Consider the following 25419-nt stretch of genomic DNA (forward strand, 5'->3'; position numbering starts at 1 on the left):
TACCGGTTTAAACCGGCAAACCGGTTTTAAATCTAAAAGATTTTTGATATTTTTTGCGGCTCATATTTTTAAAAATGACTTTTAACATAGCGGATAAAGTTGAAACGAGTAAACACGATAAATGATGATTAGTTAATCAATCAATTTTGTATCATACAAATCAATGTTGGTTTATTTATATCTTTTGTAATCGACCAATCGTATACAAAGTATATAAACTTTCTATCTGACTCGACTATTGTTCATGTGTGATATTTGGTTCAAGTGTGATGTTTATTAATATACTTTGGGTTATTTTTTGAGTTGAAAGTGTAGTTATATGGAATTACAAGATAAATTGTTTAACCTGGTTGAACCTCCCGGTGTATTCCGGTTTAACCGATTGTACCATTTTTAAACCAAATCCAATACGAGCAAAATACCGGTTTTTAAAACATTGAACTCAGCGGGTATTGATTGACGGCTAGGGTTGGCAATTAGGTTCTTAAAGAAAAGAGTGTATTTTCTTTTAACTGAAAGTCTTATTCCTAATTGTAATATCTTATTTATATTTTCTGAGTAAATGAGTAGAATCCAGATAATAATTTGTTTAGAGTTGGATAACAATTGCATCTTGTTTAAGTTTTCTACTAGAATATTGGTAAAATCAAAGTTGATTTCAAATATTCATGCGTGTATCACAATGCAAGCTTAATTTAATGCAAGGTCTTTTTAAAGTAAAGCATGATAAAAGTATGTTTTGACTATATGTATCTCTAATATCTTCGATATTCATGCAGAACTTTTAGAAGTAGAATTTTTGAAATACCTTAACATGATACGATTATTACTTGACCTGTAATTTGAGTATATGTGTATTTAGATGTTTATCAATCCATCAAAGTACATCTAAAAGATGTCGAGAAATTTTACCAGAGACAAGATTTATTCTTTGAGTACGTTAAAAGATGTCCAAGAATGCACTCTATATCATTTCCTACTTGAATATGAAATATTATTAGTTCGGAAATACCACAATTAAATGCATAAGTGCATTATGTCGTATTGTTAGCTATATATGATTATTATTTTCTTTATTTATAGTTATCGGCATGTGTCCAGCTATGAGACATCGGAATGGGTTAAAACATATATTTCAGGTATGAAAGATATGTGTTTATATTTTACTAACCCATCAAAACAAGTTTTGTTAGTCTTGACATGCAGAGAAACACAACAGGGTATCAATACAATAGTATATGGTTACGAGATGACACAATAGAAGTTTTCACGTGAAAATCATGCAACATTGTTCAACTTAACAATTCGCATGTCAAGGGACGAAGACACAAATGATTGAGTACAAAAGTTTTGAAGCTTTCACAAAAGATCGATATTTACCATTTTTAACGGATATGCAAATCAAGGTGAGACAATACGCGCTGCACTCTTTTTCCCTTAGCTATGGTTTTGTCCCACCGGGTTTTCCTAGCAAGGTTTTTAATGAGGCAGCATCTCCTAACGTATTAAGTTGATAACTAAGGGGGAGTGTTATAAATATATTTTATTGTGGTTATCAATATCTAATATAGATTAGGCTTTTTCTCCAAGTTACCTTCTCCTATATATGCATCCTATTTACCTCATTGTAATACACACATAAATAATGAAATTTTCATCTTACTCCCTACATCTCTTACTCACATGTTTGGCTATTAGGCTTGTTTCACAACAGTTTTACTTATATGATGCTATTTCTCGGTAATAATTATTATTTTAACAATTATTATTTGACCAACTATAGTAACATTCTTAATTACTAACTGTTAGTTAAAATAGCATAACACAGCAGCATAATTTTATTATTTTAACCAATTATAGCAGCCTGTTATATCATAGCTTATGAATTATTATGAAAGATAAACGACTAAAGGAGAGGAAGTCGTAGTTTTAATAATTTCATATAAAGAGAGTATGAATTTAACATTAACTTCCCTTCTTAACTTATGATTTTGGTATCTTAATGGTGTTCATTTTATACTAGCTAATCATCACAAAATATTTATTTGGTGAATGTAATATAAAGTTAAAAAGATAGTCTTAAGTTTCACTTGACGTTATTGTTAAAACGATAACTTTTATCTTCTTGCAAGTTTCTAGCCTGCGTATTTTTTAATCTCAGTTGATTTTACAAACCAGGGGGCCACCTAAAGAAGGATACGATTTGTAATTTTAGATTGAGAATGGCTATGGTTTAAAAGGAAAATGTAAACAATAAAACCATCATGTTAAATCTTTATTTTGTGGGTATCATATATAACGGGGGTTGCTAACGGGCCCATCTTCCCCTCCTTTTTATTAAGCATGCTGCTTAGAGGTGCATAAATCGGGTTTTTTAAATACCCGGGTTCGGGTATGGAACCGGGTTCGAGTATGGAACCGGGTTCGGGTATGACCGGGTATTGGTAATACCGGGTCGGGTTCGGGTCCGGGTATTGTTTTTAAAAACCATACCCTATGCATTGGGTTCGGGTCGAGTATGGAACCGGGTATTCTAAAACCGAGTATTTGAATACCCTATTTTCGAGTATTGAAAAAACCCTATTTTTGGGTTTTTTGGGGTTTTTTTCGGGTATAGATTGGATTTTTTTAAGGGGTTACATTTTTAGGGGTATTTTCAGGTATTTTTCAGGTATATCTGGGGTAATTTCGGGTATAGATCGGGTATTTGAAAAACTCGGTTTCGGGTATTGGAAAAACCCGGTTCCGGGTATGTAACCGGTTCCGGGTTTCGGGTATTACCGGGTATAAATCGGGCCCGGTTCCGGGTACGGGTTTTGGTACTAAAATTCATACCCTATCCGTACCCTACGGGTAGGGTCAGGTACGGGTTCGAGTATTAAAAACCCGGGTATAAAAACAACCGGTTCCGGGTATTTTTTTCGGGTCCAGTTCCGGGTTCGGGTTTTTTGTGCACCTCTAAATTGCTGCTTACCCCAAGTTTTTAAATTAACAAAGAGGGGTACGTTTAGCCTAATCCTGAATAGGGATGAGCTCGGTACCGACCGGTACCGAAATGTTCGGTTCGGTACCGGTACGGTACCGGTACCGGTATTTAAGGTAAATTCGGGAAATACCGGTACCGTACCGTACCAATACCGGTACCGTACCAATCCCGAAAACTCAAAACCTTGGTACCGATTCAGTACCGACGGTACCAAATCGGTACCGATTTCGGTACCGGTACCGAACCAATCGGTACCATACCGATTTTTGCTCATCCCTAATCCTGAATAATTATAAAGCCTACACTTCTATACAAAGTCAGTTTTCATATTATTTCACTCCAAATATTCAAACAGAATATCTTATCTTACTATACTATTAAAGCAATACAAGATTTTCACATGGTCTTCAACTAGTATGACCACATAGGCTTCAAAGTCATCCAGCTTTCATCTATAGAATTGCTACATAATTCACTAATTAATTTTTTCTAGAATCATATAACCTCACTAACCGATTTGGTACCGGTACCGAACCAATCGGTACCATACCGATTTTTGCTCATCCCTAATCCTGAATAATTATAAAGCCTACACTTCTATACAAAGTCAGTTTTCATATTATTTCACTCCAAATATTCAAACAGAATATCTTATCTTACTATACTATTAAAGCAATACAAGATTTTCACATGGTCTTCAACTAGTATGACCACATAGGCTTCAAAGTCATCCAGCTTTCATCTATAGAATTGCTACATAATTCACTAATTAATTTTTTCTAGAATCATATAACCTCATTAATGAATGTTTTCTAAAATCATAACCAACTATCTCCTTTCAAATGATTTAAAAACCAATTTTGACCACAATTAATTATTTATAACTGACTTTGTGTTCTCTTTTTTAGTATGGCTATTATTTTAACAATTCAATTATTTGTATATTTATACAGTTTCTCATTCACGCCATTTATACATATTTCTTTTACATCTTGTGGTTTTGCAGAGAACAAAATAAAAAATTCTTATGATATCCACATATATATGACGTTTGAAATATTTTTCACCCGTGTGTAACACGGGCCACTATCCTATTCCACAATAAAACAAATCATGTTATAGGTATCTTGAATATAATAATGTTGGTCTTCTTGTCTGATGGCATGGAAATGATGGTTGAGGCTTGTCATCTCTATGATCTTAGGTTCAAAACCTAACTCAAAGAGTTTTTTAATATTGATGGGTTTACTTCTTAATAGTATTTTTGTGTGAGTCAGACGTGTAGCGTGAAAATCAATATGAACGATTAACATCACATATTAGGAAGACTTGCTCGAACGTCGAAAGTGGTTCTTAAAAGAGCAATGATAGAACTTTATCATCCAATCATATTTTTTATTTTTAAAATGAGGTATAAAGATGGTTTGAAAATCCGAAGGTTTATCATCCAATCATAGAACGGTCCACCATAAGGCTATGACATTTCTATAAAATTCCAAATTATTTTCACATGATTAGGTTTTATTTATTGATTTTTTTGTGATGGTGTTTATTTTAGGGAACCAAAATTGAGGTGACAAGAGCATTCTCGTCCCATTATTTATCTCTAAACCAAAAATTACATTAAAACTCATTACATTTTCTCTCTCTATTTCAATTAAATAATACTTTTTATATCTTTTATCATTACCTTTTCTCTTTCCTTCACTCACAACCACTTTCAAAATATATTAAAAAATTATAGAGAGTGAACAGTAACTTTTCAAATATACAGAAAAATCACAACACTCTGAATCACTCTCTAAATTATAAAAACAGCCCTCACATAATATGAGGGGTTGGATGAGAATGCTCTAAGAACAAAAAACAACAAATTGATTGTTGGACTGAGCTCGTATAGTTCAAGGTTTTGGCTATAGTTCTAACTTGGAAATACTTGTAGCGAACGCGTTTTCAGTATCGGTACGGACATACGATACCAATATTTTCAGAATTTTGCACAAAATACTGGTAGCGAACAGATACCGATACCGAACCGAACATTTCGAAATCAGTACCAAACGTTTCAAATTTTCAAGATTGAGATTTTCGAGATCGAAACCGGTACCATCCCGAGCTATCCCTAATTACTTGGGCGTTTTACTTGTTCCCTGTACTAGAAAAGTAGAAATGCACTTTCAAAACATATATATATATATATATATATATGCACACATACATATATAGGGGGAGATAACATACAAATAGAAAATTTGGTACAAATCGTGCGAATCAAAGAAATCCCAAAAAATTGACGGTGGCACTATGGTTAATAACAAGAAAACTCATCTCTCATGTAAATCACTTTTTCATTCATTACAAACACATCCATCTTCTCCATAATCGATCAAAAAAACCTCCAATTTCATTCAAGAAAACTCACTTTTAGACAATCAAATCCACCAGTTTTCTAGACATATGCTATTTACAAATCGGCAAGTTGTTGATTTAATAGAGTAATTATTGAAGACGCATGTTATTATCTGAAACCATTGAAAAAACTCTGTTAGTTCAAATTAAAGATTCTAAAGTTTTTAGGATTTTTAAGTGATGTACATGTGTAGAAGAAAATAGGATAATGAGTAATTATATATATATATATATATATATATATAACTAGAGTAATTATGAAATCAAAAAAATTACCATTAATTACTCTAGAATTAGTGAACAAATCACCAATAGAATCTACTGCTTCACAAATTACTCTAATTATAAATGTTTATTATTCTACTTGTAATATAAAATTACATTGCTTGAGATTGAAAATTACACTACTTAAAGTTGAAAATTACTCTACTTTTAATATAAAATTACGCTGCATGAAATTGAAAATTGTTTTATTTGTAATAAAATTACTCTATTTGAAATTGAAATTACTCTAGTTTTATGTTTACTCACAATACCAAATACCAGTAACATATTACTCTACTTATGACACAAATTGCTCTAGTTATATGTTTAGGTTATAATATTCAAATGTATAATTAATCTACTTAGGAAAATAATTACTCTAGTTAGCATTTGAATACTTTTGAAGCGTAATAACCAACAAAATATCATACTCTGTTTTTTGAATTTTTGGTTGTTTTAGAAAATCTTAGTTACAAGCTTCAAATCATTAATCAATCCATTTGCAAAAAGCTTTAGTTTCTCAATCTCCTTCAAAATTCACTCTGTAACTATTGATTGATAGTTTAATCTAATTCACAAGGCTGAATTAAATAATCAAATATGATTTGCAAGCTTCAATTATCAACCAAAATCTCCAGTTCATCAGATTTGATTGATTAGGTTAGCTATGCGAATATGATTTGATCGATTTGAATAAGATTTCATCGATTTCATTCGATAACCAATTGGTTTAGATAAACAAATATGAATTGGTTGATTCTGATTTGATTGACATCATCAGACGAAGAACGATTAATTACAAATTAGGTTTTGTATATTAATTACGAATTTGCCACCGTGATTTCATTTGGTTCGCACGATTAGCATGGTTTTTTTGTTTGTATCTCAGACATACATACGTACGTACAAACATTCATTCATTCATTCATTCAAAGGAAATCAAGTTATGTGATATTATTTAATGATTTAATCAAAATTCTTTCTGCATTAGTAAGAAAATTCTTTTTTTATATGTGTATTAGTTTTTATCAATCCCAGTTATCATTTTTTGGTCGCTGCTGATCCCAACTAACAAGTTGGCTACTGACAATCTCATCTTTTAATGTATTTGTTTCCAACGGTTTGCGACTAACATAAACCTAACTCCGTTATCTGCAAGTCCCCAGAAAAATACTTTTAGCCGAAACAGTCACATCTTTTGCCGAAAAGCTCAACTTTAACACCACCACCACCAATTGACTAACCACCAACCAACCAACAACCCAACCAATCTTGATGATGGCTCTAAGGTTCCAATGACCTCAATAACTAGGGGCTTTTACTAGAAAAAGGTTCCTTAAGGTCCGATCTACGGTTCCAAAGACGTTTGGAACGAGAAAGTTGGGTTTTCCATAAATTGAGTTTTACGTTCAAAAAGCGTTTTTCTAACGGCCTACAACTAACGACTTTAGAATTATATTAGTCTCGCCCAATCACCTTTTTTATAATGCACATCATGCATCACTTTGTTTACCGGTTAAGATCTTTTATTATGCAATTGACTTGCTGAAGATTTGTTGTCCAAAGACACCTAACTATTAACGCCAACAGCATATCTAAACAGGAATTCTATGGTTGAAAATTACATGGTGCAATACAAGGTCAGAATATGAGCAAAAGTTCATCAATGTGGTTTCTACTTTCAAATTCAACCCTATTAAACTACAAAACATGTTGGCAAATAATAACTTATTACAGTAACAAATTACCAAAATATCCCTATAAACCAAGTCTGTATCACACGCAGGTGGCGTTACACAAGAATTATCAAAGCTATATCCTTTTATGGAACAATACCAACAAAACGTTGCAAAACGCTATTTGCAAACCTAGAACACGGCTAAATGACCAAATAATAAGAATAATTAAATTTGAAAAAAAATAACAAAAACAAAACGAAAACAAAAATCAGGATCTCTTGACAACAGCAGTTGCAAAGTGAGAATGATGGTTGAATTCAAAAGAAACCTTTAGTGACGGGTCGAGTGACCCTAGCCGACTTACAAGATTAAGGGCGATACCGTTGTGTTCTGCAACTTGCTCCAAATGTCGAAGCTCGGCTAGCTTGTTTGTGTCGTTAGAGAAACTACTTCTTAACTCCTTTGCAATCCTTTGGGCTTCTTTGAAGTAGTTACACATAGCGAGTGTCTGAATGAATCGTTTTTATTCAAAGATTTAGATTATTACTGCAATAATATTGTTTTGTACTTATAAAATGACAACTAGCTTGTTAATTATTTAGATGAGGTTACAAAAATGTGTTTGCAGTTGTGTTCGGGTTGACTTAACTAACTCATATAATTATGTTGGCCCGCTTATTTAAACAGGTCAACCCACCAGCGTTTATGGCCCATTTAACCCATTCATTACAACCAGCCAACCCGTTTATGACACGTTTAACATTTGCAACTAGTTTACCCGCTTACAACTCGCCTCGTTACATCATTTTATGTCCTCAGGTTATCTGTTTAAGCCATTTAATTGAACAGATCAACCCACCAACATTTACGACCTGTTAAACCCATTTATTACAACCAACCGACCCGTTTATGACACATTTAACATGTTTACAGCTTGAGTGCAATCCATTTACAAGTAGTTAACCTGTTCAAAACTGACTCGTTTATATAGATGAGTTAAACGGATATACAGATCTACCAGCCAACCGACACGGCTGTAATTAATGTAATAGCTGTTTAGAAATAAAGTTAAGTTAGAAAAATGTGTTTGCAGACCAACCCCATCCAAACCAGCAACCTGCTGGCCCATACTAAAAAATAACGGGTTTGAGCCTGAACCTGTTTTGGCCTTTTACCCAATCAAGCTCATCTTCCCATGTAAGCAATAAACATTGCATTTTAACATGTAACACTTACATCAAATTGTGCATGATCAGTGTAGTCTCTGAACGAGTAGTATGAAACATGATCAGGAATGCAAGCTTTCTGTAGGTGCTCAAAATGCTGAATAAATCTCTGTGTATTCATTAAAAACGTATATTTAAATTATAAATACTAATTTGCAGTAAACTAATAAAATGCGAGAAGCGCTCTAAAGCGTTGAAGGTGCGCCTCGCGCCCTGACCTTAAGCGCAAAAAAAGCGCCCGCTTTTTAAAAAAAAGCGCACATAATAAAACAAAATTTTAAATATATTAATACTGGAAACAAACATTCATTCTTGAAACAATTCATAGAACAACCAAAGTAATGGAAAATATCACTTTTTTAACATTCCAAAATATTTCAAGCCATAATCCTCCATAAAGTACCCAAAATCATCTAAAAGGCCAAAATAACCAACATATATCATCAAGGCAGACAGTCTATTCAAAAACGAATGATCTGAGCATCTTCAACTAAAAGTAATGACAGTTTATTCAACAACAATCTAAATTAAAGTTTAAAAACATATTGCATGATGACAATTAGTAAATAAAACACTATATTAAACTTTCAATGATGAAAAGGATGCATCTTCAAATAATTAAAATTAAAAAACATGAATCGATCACTGTTGACATAACTAACTTTACTGAATCGTGTTCTTTAATTATGTTAACCCATTTTATTTTAGGTAAGTTGTTTAAACGGGTTAAGTGATAAGTCAAAGAAAATCAAATAAAATAAAGCAGAAAATAAGCAAGCAAAGGCCAGACTTTTCTCCTAAACTAGCGCCTGTAATTAAAGAAGGCAGCAAACCACCGCTTCGCTCAAAAAAACGCCTAGGCGGTCAGGCGCTGCGCTTTTAATAACTATGCTTATAACTTATAAGCATTCAAAAGATTGAGTTACCTCTTGCTCAGTATTAAACGGTCCCCGACACTGAAAAACTCCATGCTCATTTCTTAAAGCAGCAATCATCTACACAAAAAAAAGGTAAAATAATTAGTTGATAAAAGCTGTCTATATCTTGCAAAAGTAATTATAATATTACCAATGTCAACCCTTCAGCAAGATATATATGACAATGAAGTAACAAAACACCAGGTGGGATTGATGAATCCTTTGGCACATCCTTCATGGAGTCCTTTTTCTTCTTTCCCTTTCGCTTACCTGGCATTAATAACATGTTATTAATAAGTAAATTTGTTTAAAAAAAAAAGGGAAAGTGAAAATGATATATTGAAGCTATACTCACCAGTTTCACCGCTTGTGGTCATTCTTAGATGTATTTTTTCAGCAAGTTTGATGAGGATAATGTATATATACCAATACACCATGCAGTACTCACTGGGAGAATAAAGTTCCAGTTCAAAGCCTAAGATGAGGAAACGAAAAGCTATCCAATATGTTTGTTCCTCAATCCAATTAAGAATGTGTTTATACATCTTCAAGAATAAGTTCTGTAAAATATATATATATATATATATATATAAATATACGTATGTATAAAATAATAAGTCCAGTGACCAAAAAGACCGTATTTTGGAGTTCGTAAACAAATTTTAAATCTTCAAGGGATGGCACAGAGGTAAGCGTCTAGGGTTGTAAACAAACTGAATGTTTAGCGACCTGTTCGGCGGGAAGTTCATTGACATGCATTCGTTTAAGAACAAATTAACTAAACGAACATGAATAAGAAATTACGTTCAATTAGTTAACTGAACAACCGATCAACCATGATCAGAGGTCGTGTTCGTGAATGTTCGTTCATGTTCGTTTGTTTATGTTCAGTTATTTTAAACTTCAAACTTCTTCAGAATGTTGATTTTTAATTTTCAAACTAATATATGTTTGCTAATGTTCTTTGTGCTTCATTATGTTCATTTGTAAGTTTGTGTTCGTTTATGTTTGTCCGTTTATGAAATTAACTAACAAACACGAAAAATATCATTTCCTTAACAAACAAACAAGAACAAAAAATTTTGTTCAGTTACGTGCTCATGAACCGTTCGTTTGTCTGATAAAAGCTCAAAAAACAAACATGAACAATGCCTCGTTCAGTTCGGTTCTGTCCGTTTACAACCCTATAAGCCCTCGATTCTCCTCAGGTTCGAATTTAACTTCCACTACTTCTCCTAACGGGCTCTTATGGTTACCAAAAAAATCAATAGATAGTGCATACCTCATCAATTGAAGTGATTGGGTTTTCTTCAAACTCCTTTCTAAGAGCAAGCTCTAGCTATTGACCAAAAAGACCAAACTATTTACAACTTAAAGCAACTTACAAAAAAAAAAGAACAAGAAAAATAATAGTGCATACCTGCATGTGTAAGATACGCCAGTCTTGTAAGACTTTGCCAAGTTGGCGCCTTTGCCACGCAGCATTGGTACACAAAAGTTTAAGTAGAGTTATTGCCAACTTTAGCATGCAAAGTTATATAATAAACGCTCGTTAGGATAACAAAGTTATATTTACATAAAAAGATCACAATATTGTAAATATAAAGATTTTCACCTGACCAAGATGCACAAAAGATTCAATTCTTTGTAAGTCAAGATTCTTTGTCATTTCGGGTACTGCAGCTGCTTTACAAATCACAGTAAACATAGGATCACGCCCATAAAATTTCCCATCTTGAGCTAGTAGAAGCTGTTTATTAGTTTGAGGTGTGAGAACCAAAAAGCAAAAGCATAAAAAATTCTTATTTGATTATTTAAATCTACCTGTAAATGAGATCGCGCAACCAAATCAGGTTGCAACTTCTGAAACTCAACAACGAAACGCAAAACACCTTCAAAAGACGAGTCTGTAGGATGTGAACAAACAACATCTAGATCACGAAGCAGCTTTTCAAAATATTCGACAGCCTGTAAACAGTTAGTAAAGTATTAAACCAACTGTAAAAAGATTTAATTAATTTATAATTGCTAAATTGTTACTTGTTAGTTGTTACCTGCTTCCAGCTAAGAAGTTTGATAGCACGGGGTGGTGTTGGAGCAGATAATCTAGTGTTTAAAGTTGAATCAAACCCAACCGGTTGACAGCCAGAGGCAGTTGTAATATCTTCTGTTGCATTCTCACACATTCCATATTTACAGTTTGACCTAAGAAAGCCTTCTGTTTTGAGGATGTTACTGAGCTCGGTTAAGCATGATGCTATATGTTTTCTTGCTAAATCCAAACCTCTTCCTTGTGCTCGCCTCAAACATACCAAAACATGGTAAAAATGCTGACATCAGATAAACAGTTGAGTCAACGTTAGTAAAAACCAATGATAAAGTGTTAAGTATGAAAATAAAACACAGGGTAAGACCTTACGAAAACGCAAACGACATAACACAGATTTGCAATATCCTTCTTCCAAATCAAGATTTGTTTGTAACGGCTCTATATCTGCAATAGAAAAAATAACTTCTTCATTTATGTAACATTGAATAAAGCAAAAGAAATATAAAATATAAAACACCTTCTATTGATCTCTTCTTATGTGACGGGGATTTGCAAGCATGTAACTGGCGAGTAACCGTTTCTTCTAGAACATTTAGCATGGATAAACATTTTTCATCACCGTCTTTTTTTAATGGTAGCCCAGATGTAATAGTAAACAGATCCTCTTCCTATTACACGAACACTTAATATATTATTCGTAAAATAATACAATATAGCACATCAATATGCTCTACCTCATGTGTGCGCGTATCAGAAACGACTGAAATAACTGCATTGCATGTTGCACGAACAACTGTGCAGTAAGAACTTAGCAATGCATGTGATGATGTTCTATCAGGTCTCAAAAGATAGATGCAAGAAAAAATAGTTTGTGCCAGTGAATGACCCTTGTGCCAAGTTGCCTATCAATCAAAAATTATTATTATTATTAATTAGAATTCTTGACAAAGGAAGCAGTAATAAAAGCATGAATACTGAAAGTACCTCACATGCAAGCAGGTGATCCATGACATCAATTATACAATGAACATCTACAGTTTTATTCATACTCAAGGGGACTGGTGCAGCACCATCCTCAATGGCTTCATCAACCGAATAATATTTACAAACAATGCCTGAGTCCATCTTTGGGTCCATTATCTACAAAAACAGATTGAAACATCAATAGGTCGCAAACCAATAAGGAAAACTCAGCAAATCCGTAGTTATCAAAGGTGCTAGTCGCACTCAAGACGCATAGGCCTCCTCGCCTTGAGCCTAGGTGCAAGATGCAAAAAATTGAGGCCTAAGAAGAAAAAAGTGCACTTAAGAAAAGAAAAAAATAAATATATATATGGATTGGAAAAATAATACTATTATTCAAGTAAAATAAACAAAAGCTATTATATAGCATTTAGTGTCATCTAATTATTGCCAAAACTTATAAAAGAGTCAAGATTCAAACGTAATCCAAAACTTGAATAACAAAATGTTGAAAACATGAAAAGCAAAAGTTCAAAAAGTAAAGATTGAAATGATCGGTGTTCTTGATCCGTCATCAATACGAATAGAGGGGTTTTAATAAGTATGAGCAAATGATAAGTTGATTACCTCCAAAGCAGACATGGCTGCAAAGAGATTAAAATTCTCTCCGCAAATGAGCTCACCGTCTTGCAGATCTGTAGATGGTCACATTAGGACGATTTTATATTATATAGTTCAATAAGTGTCTGTCAAATGTGAAGGTGAATGTGCATGATGCAAAGAGTTTAAACCAAATAATAATAATAAATATTATACAATTAGCAGAGCTAATAAAAAGAGATAGGATTAGTGAATGAATTTAACCTAACAACACACATGACAGTTATGCACGCCTATCATGCCATGCGTATTGAACCTAACATATAAAAACCTAATAATAATTTCAGTAGAAGAAATTATTACCATTAGAAGCGGATAGGAGAAGAGAGGAAACGTCGGCCCAGACGGTGTGGTCACCGGACGGGATGGTATAGGTTCGTTGTTCGTTGATTGAATCAACTCCATTCTTATTATTATCTTCCATTGAGAGCTGCTTCTGTGTTGTGTTGTGTTGTTGGAGTGGAGAGTCTGTCTGTCAAAAGGAAAAGGAGATGAACGATGTTCGGGTAGGGCATCTGAATATGGGTCGGATCATCAATTGTGCCATTGCCCAGAGCCACCCCAAAAGTTTCGGCCTCCTCAAAATTAGGGCTCCCGAAAGGGTAGTCAAATGAACACCAATTCCGATAGATACTATTATTATGAGATTAATTATTATCATATGTAATAATTAAGAAGTTTGGCAACGTAATCATGTGATTGGTCCACGTCGTCTTACGTGGCTGGTTAGTCTTTTTATTTGCTTTTAATTTATTTTTCGTTTTTAAATCGCGTCGGTTTGTTGCTGTAAAATACGTTTTTCTTTACCGTGGACGAATTAATTTATTGCTTTAATTTCTGTGTCGTAGCCTAATACCAACCGAACTCGTTTCAGTTCACCACCACAACATTATAGTATTTTGTGTACGATTTAGTCCCGACAACGTCGATTTTGACTGAATTCGCGTTAGTTTGCAAACGGAGCGCGCTGGTTTTTTTATCACTTTTTTTGTCCATCGATTCCAGAATCAACAAATTTGTATCAGTTCGCAACTGTAACGTGCGTGCTTTTTTGTTCGCCACATTTTTTTTATATTTTAAATATGTTAAATTATTGTATTTGGGTGTGGATGAATCTTATGATTTGCTTTAGTTTTGACGCCATAACCAGATACCAACCGAAGTGTCATTAGTTCGTAACCACAACGCATGTTTTTTTTATGTTGTTTTTTTGTATTTTTGCTTTAAGAAAGTTTTTTTTTTTGGGGGGGGGGGGGGGGGGGTTATTACTGATTTCATAACCCGGCACCGATCGAATTCACCTCGACTCACAGATGCACTGCACGATTTGATAAGTTGTACAAGTACAACTGTCAACAAAATCAACCCGGCGCAACGCGCCAGGAATCTTCCTAGTTAGTTTTTAAAATGTTAATAGCTGTAACTTATTAATTCAACGAAAAGTTATAAGCAGGTAAAATAAGGAATCCCAAACACCCCGGCCTTGAGTATAATCATGGTTGTAAAACCTTGCCTAGGCAATTAATACCTCACCAATTAATCGTTATTCGGTCAAAATTGAAAATTTTTCATATAAATATATATATTTGAAAATGTACATATAAATTTCAATCCAATTAATTCCGATTAATCGCTAGTCCTTACCTCCGTCACCTGGCCAACGCCTAGCAACTTTTAAAACATAAGGTATAGTACTTAAATGATATTTGACTCAATTTCAAAAAACATACATACACGCACACATACACATGCATGCATGTATACATACATACACACACATACACAACATGCATGCATACATACATGGATCCATGTTACTTGAATTATACTTATAAATGGTATTTTTATTTATTTATTTTTGTATTATGAAATAGAATAGTCTACAACTAATTTATAATTTTCTATATCTATAAACTTTTTAAATAAATAAAAAAAATGTATTTGAAAATCTTAACAAATAATAAGGTGGTTCAATTTCAATATCAAAGTGGAGGTCACATATTCCATCCTCTTTGGGCGTGATCCGGGCCGTCCATAAGAGTTTAATTGTCTTTGTGAGCCTTGCACGAATTATAAATATGGACCTCAATATATATTGAAAGAAATTAAAAAAACTCATATAATATATAAAATATATTCAAAGAAACTAAAAAAATTATGGGCCTCAAACCTCAATGGGCCTTACACAATTGCCTAGTTCGTACATGCTCTAAGTCGGACCTGCGCGTGATGTGTAACATTCGTTAAATTTCGGATCCTAAAACCAACCCATTTAAAAAATTTTTGTTCAATCATGTAATTTATTTTATTTGATTTTAACTATCAAGAATGTGCAAGATATGCCCCTTATGTTAACTTTAACCCACCTTAACACCTTAATCAAAATTTAGGGACCAGATTGCAAAATTTTTCAAGATTTGCTTTCCTCTTTCCCCTCTTACCCCGTCACCGCCGTATACCCCCCCGCCTTTCTTGAACCTTAATTCTCAGACATATATCAAGAAATTGATTTCACCAAATCGTTTATTAACTAAAATCGATCCTACCGACACTCTAAATTGAGAAAACGAATCAAAATCGACAGCTAATTAACTATAATTCGAGCAACGGCCTAAATGTTCTTAAATCACTATAAATACTCGATTAAAAATCAATTAAATCCTACCACACAACCCTCTCAGCATCGCGATACAAAGCCCTAAGAACCTAATTACGATTAACAAAACTGTCCATAACCTGTTCGATCTCAAGTGATAACCGCAACCCTAAGTAGCTGTTCTCCCTCAATCCGTTAACATACAAGGTATTATTTATATGCTTTACGATCGTTTTTAGCCCAGAAATAAAACCCCCAAATCAATCATAACAAACAATGATCAATTAAGCCGATTTGGTGATCTAGGGCTTTATTACTTTGAAATTGGGTAAGAACACAACCTTGTTTATTTATATAACTGTTTCCACAATATTTATAAATAACCAGGCTACTTTGATGGTCTGTGCACACTTGTTAAAACGCTGGAACCGGCCTGGGGCGCGGGTTCGAGCCTCCCCAGGCCCGGTGTTGTATATATTTTTAGTTAATTCATTTTTTATATCATTGTTAATATATAATAAACTTTAATTCGCTTAAACCAAACCCGAACTATTATTATCCGGAATTTTTTCCAACAACTATATATTATATAAATACATATATTCATATATATACATAGATATATATATATATATATATATATTATATTATAATATTTAACCATATTATTGTATATAATAGTGTGCTTATTTATCAATAAATAATATAACATGAATACCAAATAATAATGATATAAATACTAAATAATTTTAGTAAAGGTGCATTTAGTTTCCTATTGACGTGTGCGAATATATATATATATATAAAAATTAAATAAAAGTTTCACACAAATCGGGTTTTAAAAATGGTTTTCACCAACAACCAAACCACACACGAAAGGCAAGTGTACCTATCGTTTGTAGCAAAGTATCGGTAAGAACCGAGTGTCAATCCATGGACACGGCTAACTTTTGATACTAAATCTTTGTAATTAATTTAACCAAACAAACAATCCAAATAATTTTTCAAGTAACCAAACTAGCATACAACAATAACGAAGCAAATAAAATACAACTAACAATTAATCCAAACAAAGCTACTTAGACATGCATCCACTTAAACTTAGTGACAAAATAGCAATGATAATGACAAACATCATGTATTAAGCACTAACATCAAATTCTAATCAAGGCAACCTAATACTAGCAACAAAACAACATGATGGGTTTTCAACAAGTTAATAACCATATATTAGTAAGTTTGTCAAAACTACCTAATCTCACAATCAAAGGAAAGCTAGAATGAAAACAACAAACTAACCACCTAAAATCATGTAAAATAGACAAGTTCAAGAATACTAGTTAAACACATGAAACTTTTAATTAGCAAAATATGAACCAAGAATTATGGCCTTAATCCCTAGCAAATATTAACCAACTCAAAGAATCATATTATCACCATACAATTTTCCAATATCAAGGATAGGTTTCATGCTTGTTAAAATTCATAACCAAGTTAATTTCCACTAGTCATTCCTAACTTAATGATATAAACAAAGTATGCATACACAAACTAAGTTCATAAACAAATGCTTAACACATCGTTTTCCAACATATTATGGTTAAACATCTATCAAACTAACAAGACTAGGAATTAAAACAAGCATTCAACCATCAAACTCTATTCAAGAGCATGTCATAAACTTGAAGAACACCAACTTGCCAAAATCATGCATAGATAAAATATCACATAAGTAGAAGTTTCAACATAATCTAAGTAGTAAAAATATTAGCCCATAAGGCTTGATACAACAAACAAAATCAAAGTAGTCTTACAAAGCATTGTTAGGAACAAGAAATTGCAAACTAAGATGAATGATGAATGCTACTTGCAAGGATGATTATACAAGATGGAAGCCTTGAATTCTCTCTAGCAAACACACAATAATTTTCCAGCAATTTAGAGAATTCCCCTAAGGCTCCACACTTGAAATGGGAGTAGTGGAGGTGTATTTAAGTTTTCTGGACTTCTAGCACGGGCCCATGCACGGGCATGCACGGTCGTGCATATAAGTGGAAAGTCAACACCCTGCTTTAGTCTGACCAAAAGGTCAAACTTCTCTGTTCTGGCACGGGCCAGCACGGCCGTGCAGGTCATGCACGGGCATCCGCACGACCATGCACGGTCGTGCACTTTTGAAATTTTGCGGCACTGGCTTGCATCTCCGGGAAGCACGATTGTGCAAGATCTTGCACGGTCGTGCGGGGTCGGCAGATTGTTGATTTTGTCCACGAAACGCCCTCTTTTCTTGTTTTCTTTGTCGGGCGGGCGCCCGGACCTGCAAATTCACAAATAACTCAAATAAGTACCAAAAACAATGAATTTGCATGGAGTTCGGCTAAAATATGAGGAAAATTTGGTGTAATAAGATGTACACTTTGTGTTACATCAAACATCCCCACACTTGAACTTTTCTTGTCCTCAAGCAAGTAAAACAAACTCTACAATAGCAATAATAACCCGCAAGCAATAATCATTCGATTCTTTAATGGATCAAGCAAACATTGTATATATGTCCAAACAAGCCTAATAATAATTAAGACATAATCTAGAGAACATTACAATTTGTCGTCACATTCCTACCTTGCAAACCTCACAATGTTCACTTATACACTCGGCTATATTCAGTGATCATGCGTGTAATAGTGCATGTTGAGAACACTCGATGCCAAGACGATGACTAAGCACAGTATAGGCTTGTTCAAGGGTCAAATCAAAACGACACATATATGGCATAAAACACGAGTACTTGAGGGTTGTAACTTGGCTTAGGGTTAGGGTGAGGAATTTTTGGGAAAAGTGGCTAAACGGCTAGAAAATCCGAAACTAAGTTAGCTATAAAACAAAATCTAACTAACTAAACCAAATGGTTTAAACGGGCCGAGAGCTAATGAACCAAAAATTGCTCTTTGAAATCAAGTTTCACCTAATATATGATGAACTATCTTCATAACTTCTCTTCTTTTCTTCCAAAGTTTTTTTTTGTCATATAAGTAATAAATATTTACATACAAACTTTTCACCTTGGGAGAAAGCATTGTGCTTCTAAAGTTCCCAAGTGAATAAAAATACAACAAAAATGAAATACAAAAAATGACTAACTTAGCCGAACCGGATTTCTAACCAAAAATGGGTAAAAATATAAAAGGCTATATGGCTAAGTGGCGATAAAAATAGGGCGAAATAATAAAAACACGGGAAAAGGCTAAACATGGGCTACTAAGCGGATAATGTGTGTAAGGAAAATATAAGTGGAAAAATGGCTAGACAAAGGGTTTATCCTAAATTCCTCAATGGTTTATGCCATGTATATATATGGTTTTAAAATGCAATCCCAAAAACAAGTTCTACCTTACGATAATCACCCGGCTCACTCAATTGCCCGCAAAAACATGAGAAAAAATAACTGATGAGGCCAACTCACGGAAACGGGCGGAATGGGTAGCTTTTGCAAGGTAAGAATGTGAATATGTTTGTCATGCTTAAAGGTATATCTTTTAAAGATTTTTGGCTTGAATGTCTTAAAGATTTGTGCTTTGACAAAATAATTAAAGTTGAATTAAAATTGCTTAGTGGTTATTATTTGCTACAAAAATTAGGAGTTTTGCAAAAAAAATTTAAGTTTGGACAAACAAAATTCGTAAAATTCCCTCCCCACACTTAAATTGTGCAACGCCCTCGTTATACAACAAAAAACTATAAAAGTAAGTGCAAAAGAGAGAACAGAAAACTCCCCCGAAAATTGCAAAACTGCCAGACAAGAGACCCGGGAAGGTCAATAGAGAAGACCCGGCAACGCCATCCGTGCTAATAAACATCCACAACATGCACCTGCAATAGAGCAAGACAAAACAAGCCACACCAAACAACAGAATGCAAAAGACAATCCAAAACACATCCAAAGAAAGCATTCATCATAAACCCAAAAGGGAAAGAGTCTACAAAATACAATGAGAACTACCAAAGTCTAGAAAACACAAATAAAAAGAAACTGCTAATCATCAGTCATGTAATCGAAAACTGAGCCAGTAGGCTCCGGGTCTCGGTTGCGAACAGGGAAGCACCATACGGATCGGCGAGCATGGTGAACTGGCCAGGCTGCTCAACAGGGCTCTGGAAAGGGTCAGAATAAGGTGTGGACGACGGGCCGGGCTGCGAAAACTGTGCGCCAAAAGGCGGTGGCTGCATGCCCGCGGGCTGACTCGACGAAGAAGCGTCGTACGACCAAGATGGCGCAGCCGGGACAGTGAAGCCACTGTGGCTCGCGTGGGCCTGTCCATAGGCGAACATCCACTCAAATCTACGACGGGTGTAATCAGCCGTGTAGTCAAGCAGACCTCGCTGATCGATCTGCTCTGCCCGAAACTGCTGCTGGGTAAACCGGAACTGCTCCTGGTTGAGGCTAAACTGGTCAAACCTCTGCCATAGATGCTCGTAATCCAGCGGTATCGGACCTGGCTGTGGCTCCTCCAGACCCTGCATGTCATCGTCAGCAGGGGGTAGCGGGTCCCTAATGCGACCCCGCCTCACAATCCTCATTGCCCGGAGTCGAGTTATGTCCATGAGAATCCCCTCGCCCATCCTCGTCAAATTCCGAGCAGCCGGTAAGTCCATAACCCCAAGTCGATGGGCAAGCTCAGTGATGAGCATCCCAGCACAAATTGAACTACCAGAAGTGGACCCACCCGCTCGGTTGAAACATTCGGCCACACTAAACCCAAGATTACAATCATGCCCGTCAATAATGCAGTATAAATGAAAAAGATCTCGGGTCACGACATTGCCCACACTATCACCGCGGGCCCCAATGCAATAAAGAACACAATGATGCAGTAGGCGGTGTAAGGGGTCTAGAAGCAGTGTGGCCTTTGACCAACGACCGTTATGCGACTCTCCGGTAACTCGCATCCAAAAAGCGTGCCTCTCATCCGAACTTGGGAAATATCTCAACACGTCAAACAGCTCAGTCTCAATCTCCTCATCGGTATATAGACCCATGGTACTAGCCAGGGTGGCGAGCGACCATGTATACGACTTCCCCCCCAACCGAAACCGGACCCCATTATTGCTGTCATGAGGATCCAAAATCAGGGGGTCCATAAAGAAAGAAGATAAAAACTCCAAGGTAAGTTCGAGAAAGACGGGCCGATGAATAAAGAGAAGGCGCTTCCACGGTTCTGTGAGCAGTGCATCAAAACGCTCGCGTTGGTTTATGCGTTCAAGCATCTCGTAGCACGGGACACGTCCCATTACGAATTTACTCCTCCTCGGCCATAGTTCAGCGAAACGATCACGAGCGTCGCTGCTCCTGGTATCATCCCCAAGAAACCGGCATAACGGGTGCCTGCGACCCGACATCTGTCAAACAAGAGATGAATTAGCAAAAAATAGACAAAAGAGAAACGAGAAACGGGTTGACTGACTCTTTGGCATGGTCATGCCAAAAGAAGTGCAAGGCAGTGCGAACTGACAGGACCATGCACAGGGGCTTAATAAAACAGACTGGTCAACTAGGGAATTCTAGCCGGAAAAATGACAGTGGACGGCTGTGCGGGGTCGTGCCGGCGACCGTGCAACTCGGAAAACTGTCCAGATTAGGCCAGCAAATTTCCAGCGAGAAAACCACCACGCACGGCCGTGCCGGCGACCGTGCGTGGTCTGCAGAAACAGTGCAGACGGCGGTCTGCTACTGGAAAACAACCCAATCGACCAAATCCAACGCAATCAAGCCCAAAATAGCCAAATACAACCCTAAAACTAACCAAAACAACAAGGAATTAGGGCAAATCCGACCCAAAAGTGATAGGATTGGAAAAACCCCAAATTCCTCATGAACAAACCCTAGAATCAATAAAAATAAGGAAAAGGAAGATGGAAAGGAAGATTAAACATACATTTAGTGTGAAAATCCGGTGAAGAACAAGAGATTTGGGGGTTAGGGGGTCAAAAACGGCTGTGGGGAGAGTGGAATGGATGAAAATGGGGTAGGCAATGGATAAAACCTGATAAAAAACGTCTACACGGTTCCCGAGATGAATCTGCACAACCGTGCGGGGTCGTGCACGAGCCCGTGCGTAGTCGTTTTGGCCTACCAATTCTCATTCTGCCAATTTAGCAATGTTCCACTCAATTCCAAACTGAAATGGTTCCCGATTTTGAACATTATGAGCCCTAACCCATAATTTCTAGCTCAAAGAAAGAAACCGGAAAGAAACAAAGATAGCTTAACTCTTCGAAAATAACCAAGAACAAAACAAACACACAAAAACAACAAAGTTCCTAAACATGCTAAATTTTTTTTACGGAGTCGATAGCTAGACTCACACTCCCCACACTAGATCATGGGGTGGAGGTCGACAACCTCCAAAACAGTCTCGATCGGCTCACCCAAATAGTGTTTCAAACGGTGACCGTTTACTTTGAAGATGTGTCCATCTTCATGGCCAATCTCAACGGTACAGTAGTCAAATACCTGTCTCACACTAAAGGGGTCGGACCATCGGGATTTCAACTTCCCGGGGAATAAACGAAGGCGAGAATTATAAAGCAAAACACGATCGCCCGTATGGAATTGTTTGTGGTCCTTCAACCGGGCGTCATGAAGCTTTTTGATCCTCTCCTTGTAAATCCGTGAATTCTCATAAGCTTGGCCTCTCAACTCCTCAAGCTCATGCAACTGACCCATCCTGTTTTTACCCGCACAAGCAAGATCAAGATTTGCACTTTTCAATGCCCAATATGCCTTATGCTCGAGTTTAACAGGGAGATGACACGCTTTCCCGTACACCAATTTAAACGGTGTCGTACCAATCGGTGTTTTGTAGGCGGTACGGAAAGCCCACAGTGTGTCATCCAATTTCTCAAACCAATCCTTACGGTTCTGACTAACCGTTTTCTCCAAGATCCTCTTGATGCCCCGATTCGTGACCTCAACCTGCCCACTCGTCTGCGGGTGATATGGTGTAGAGAAGCGATGATGGACACCATACCGGGACAATGCCTTTTCCAACTAGGCATTACAAAAATGTGTCCCTCGGTCACTAATCAGTGCTTTGGGGGTACCAAAGCGGGAGAACAACTTCTTCAAGAATTTCACCACCGACCTAGCATCATTTGTGGGCAAGGCTTGCGCCTCGGCCCATTTCGAAACATAATCAACGGCTACTAAGATGTAACGATGGCTAAAAGAAGTCGGGAAAGGTCCCATGAAATCGATGCCCCAGACATCAAAAACCTCACAGACCTGAATCGGTTGCTGGGGCACCTCATCTCGTGATGAGATGTTGCTCGCCCTCTGGCAAGCATCACAAGACTGCACCATGTCATGAGCATCACGGAAGATGGTTGGCCAGAAAAACCGGCGTCAAAGACCTTCTTTGCCGTGGATGTGGCTCCATGGTGTCCTCGGGTCGGGCCTTCGTGGCAGTGTTTCAGGATCTTTCGAGCCTCGTCACCATACACACACCTACGCACGAGCTGATCGGCACCAACGCGAAACAAGTAAGGACCCTTAAGCACGATCCCACTAGCAAGAAAATTCGCAATGTCAGCGAACCAAGGATGATCCTCATCCCGTGTCTCGATATGCATGAGGAACTCGTGAGGGAAATTGTCATTTATGTGAACCCCCACTTGTTCCGATGAAGCTGAGTACTCAAGACGGGAGAGGTGGTCGGCCGCGACATTCTCAGCACCCTTTTTGTCACGGATCTCAATGTCAAACTCCTGCAGCAACAAAATCCATCGAATAAGTCTCGGCTTCGCATCCTGTTTACTGAACAGATAACGAAGGGCTGCATGATCCGTGAACACAATGGTCTTAGAAAGGACAAGATAAGACCGAAATTTATCAAATGCGAAGACAACAGCAAGGAGCTCCTTTTAAGTGGTCGTGTAGTGCTCCTGCGCATCATTCAGTGTCCTGCTCGCATAATAAATCGGATGAAAATGCTTATCCCGCCTTTGACCTAAAACCGCCCCGACTGCAAAGTCACTCGCATCACACATCAACTCGAAAGGTAAGGACCAGTCGGGGGCAACCATGATAGGGGCATTCACTAATTTCTCCTTCAGAAGCTCGAACGCCCGAAGACATTCGGAGGAGAAAACAAACGAGGCATCTTTCTTAAGGAGTTTCATCATCGGGCGGGCGATTTGGGAAAAGTCCCTTATGAATCACAGATAAAATCCAGCGTGACCGAGAAGACTCCTAATAGACTTCACCAAATTCGGTGGCGGGAGCTTCGAAATGGTATCAATTTTGGCTCGATCAACCTCAACCTATGTCTTTGAAATCTTATGCCCTAGCACAATGCCCTGCTTCACCATAAAGTGGCATTTCTCCCAATTAAGAACAAGGTTGGCCTCCTCACAACGAGCCAACATTCTCTCCAAATTTCTTAAACAATGATCAAAAGAACTCCCGAACACAGAAAAATCATCCATGAAAACCTCCATGGAGTCCTCGATCATGTCATGAAAAATAGCCACCATGCATCTCTGAAACATGGCTGGGGCATTACACAGTACAAAGGGCATCCGCCGGTAGGCGAATGTGCCATAGGGACATGTGAAAGTCGTCTTCTCCTGATCCTCAGGAGAGATGGGGATCTAAAAGTATCCTTAAAAACTGTCAAGAAAGCAATAGTACATCTTTCTTGTTTTCTTTGTCGGGCGGGCGCCCGAACCTGCAAATTCACAAATAACTCAAATAAGTACCAAAAAAATGAATTTTCATGGAGTTCGGCTAAAATATGAGGAAAATTTAGTGTGATAAGATGTACACTTTGTGTTACATCACCTATCGACTAATATATTCCATGAGCATATCTAACTCAATAATAATAAACCGAGCTATATTGTAGTTTCAAATAATTTATCCCGTTAATAAATAATATGCATGTGTATAACATTATATCAAACATATTATATATAAGTTTATGGTTAATTAATATTGATTATTTATAACGCTTATTTATAAATACATGCTTATAAGTAAATATTAAGGCAAAGGCTAATATTAATATTAATATTAATGATGATGATGATAATAATAATAATATATATAATAATCTTCAAATTTATTTTAACAATTAAACTAATAGATTTTTAATCTCAAAACACCACCGAATCGCAAATTTGTTATAAGCCTCGTTAATTTTTCGTTCATTGACTAATTTTGTCGTTAACAATTAGGGCGTTTTAATTGACGTATCTCGAGAAGCGTAACAGTTGCCACCTTAACTTTTTATCATTATATCAACACTCATTCCAACCGATAAGGTAAGTAACTCACATCCCCCTTTTTACCGTTTTAAATTTTGGGAGCGTTATGCATTAATCAATTTTTCACTACAATTCCACTATTTGCGTTAATATCATTTTTCAAAATCATTTTTCAAAATCATTTTTCAAAATCATTTTCAAAATCATTTTTCAAAATTTTAGGACGTTTTTTTTTTAAATCGGGAAATTCCTTAAGAATTCCCACATTTTAACTCCCATCTCCTTGAGGATGATTCGTGTAACGGATACGTAGTAACCGTAAGGGGGACACACCTGTACACCGATCCCTTGACACCAAGACTTGCGAGTCTAAGGGAGTGCAATGCGCATACATCTCGATCAACT

General features: G+C 36.3%; 1 protein-coding gene across 1 annotated transcript; it reads right to left on the reverse strand.

The window, feature by feature from the left end:
• Positions 1 to 7376: 7376 nt before the first annotated feature.
• LOC143594762 (uncharacterized) lies at positions 7377 to 13578 on the reverse strand. Its single transcript, XM_077073997.1, has 16 exons — positions 13458 to 13578; positions 13122 to 13189; positions 12516 to 12671; positions 12266 to 12433; positions 12049 to 12199; positions 11896 to 11975; positions 11536 to 11811; positions 11306 to 11449; positions 11097 to 11231; positions 10902 to 11000; positions 10764 to 10820; positions 9837 to 10041; positions 9633 to 9751; positions 9491 to 9559; positions 8575 to 8673; positions 7377 to 7846 (listed from the first exon to the last, which is right to left on the reverse strand). The coding sequence occupies exons 1-16, from the start codon at positions 13576 to 13578 to the stop codon at positions 7607 to 7609; spliced, it is 2187 nt and encodes a 728-aa protein (XP_076930112.1). The 3' UTR covers positions 7377 to 7606.
• Between the last annotated feature and the right edge of the window lie 11841 nt (positions 13579 to 25419).

This window comes from Bidens hawaiensis, unplaced genomic scaffold (assembly GCF_021521415.1).
Source record: "Bidens hawaiensis isolate Kalapana, Puna unplaced genomic scaffold, B.hawaiensis_p1.1 tig00044172_1, whole genome shotgun sequence".
NCBI lineage: Eukaryota > Viridiplantae > Streptophyta > Magnoliopsida > Asterales > Asteraceae > Bidens > Bidens hawaiensis.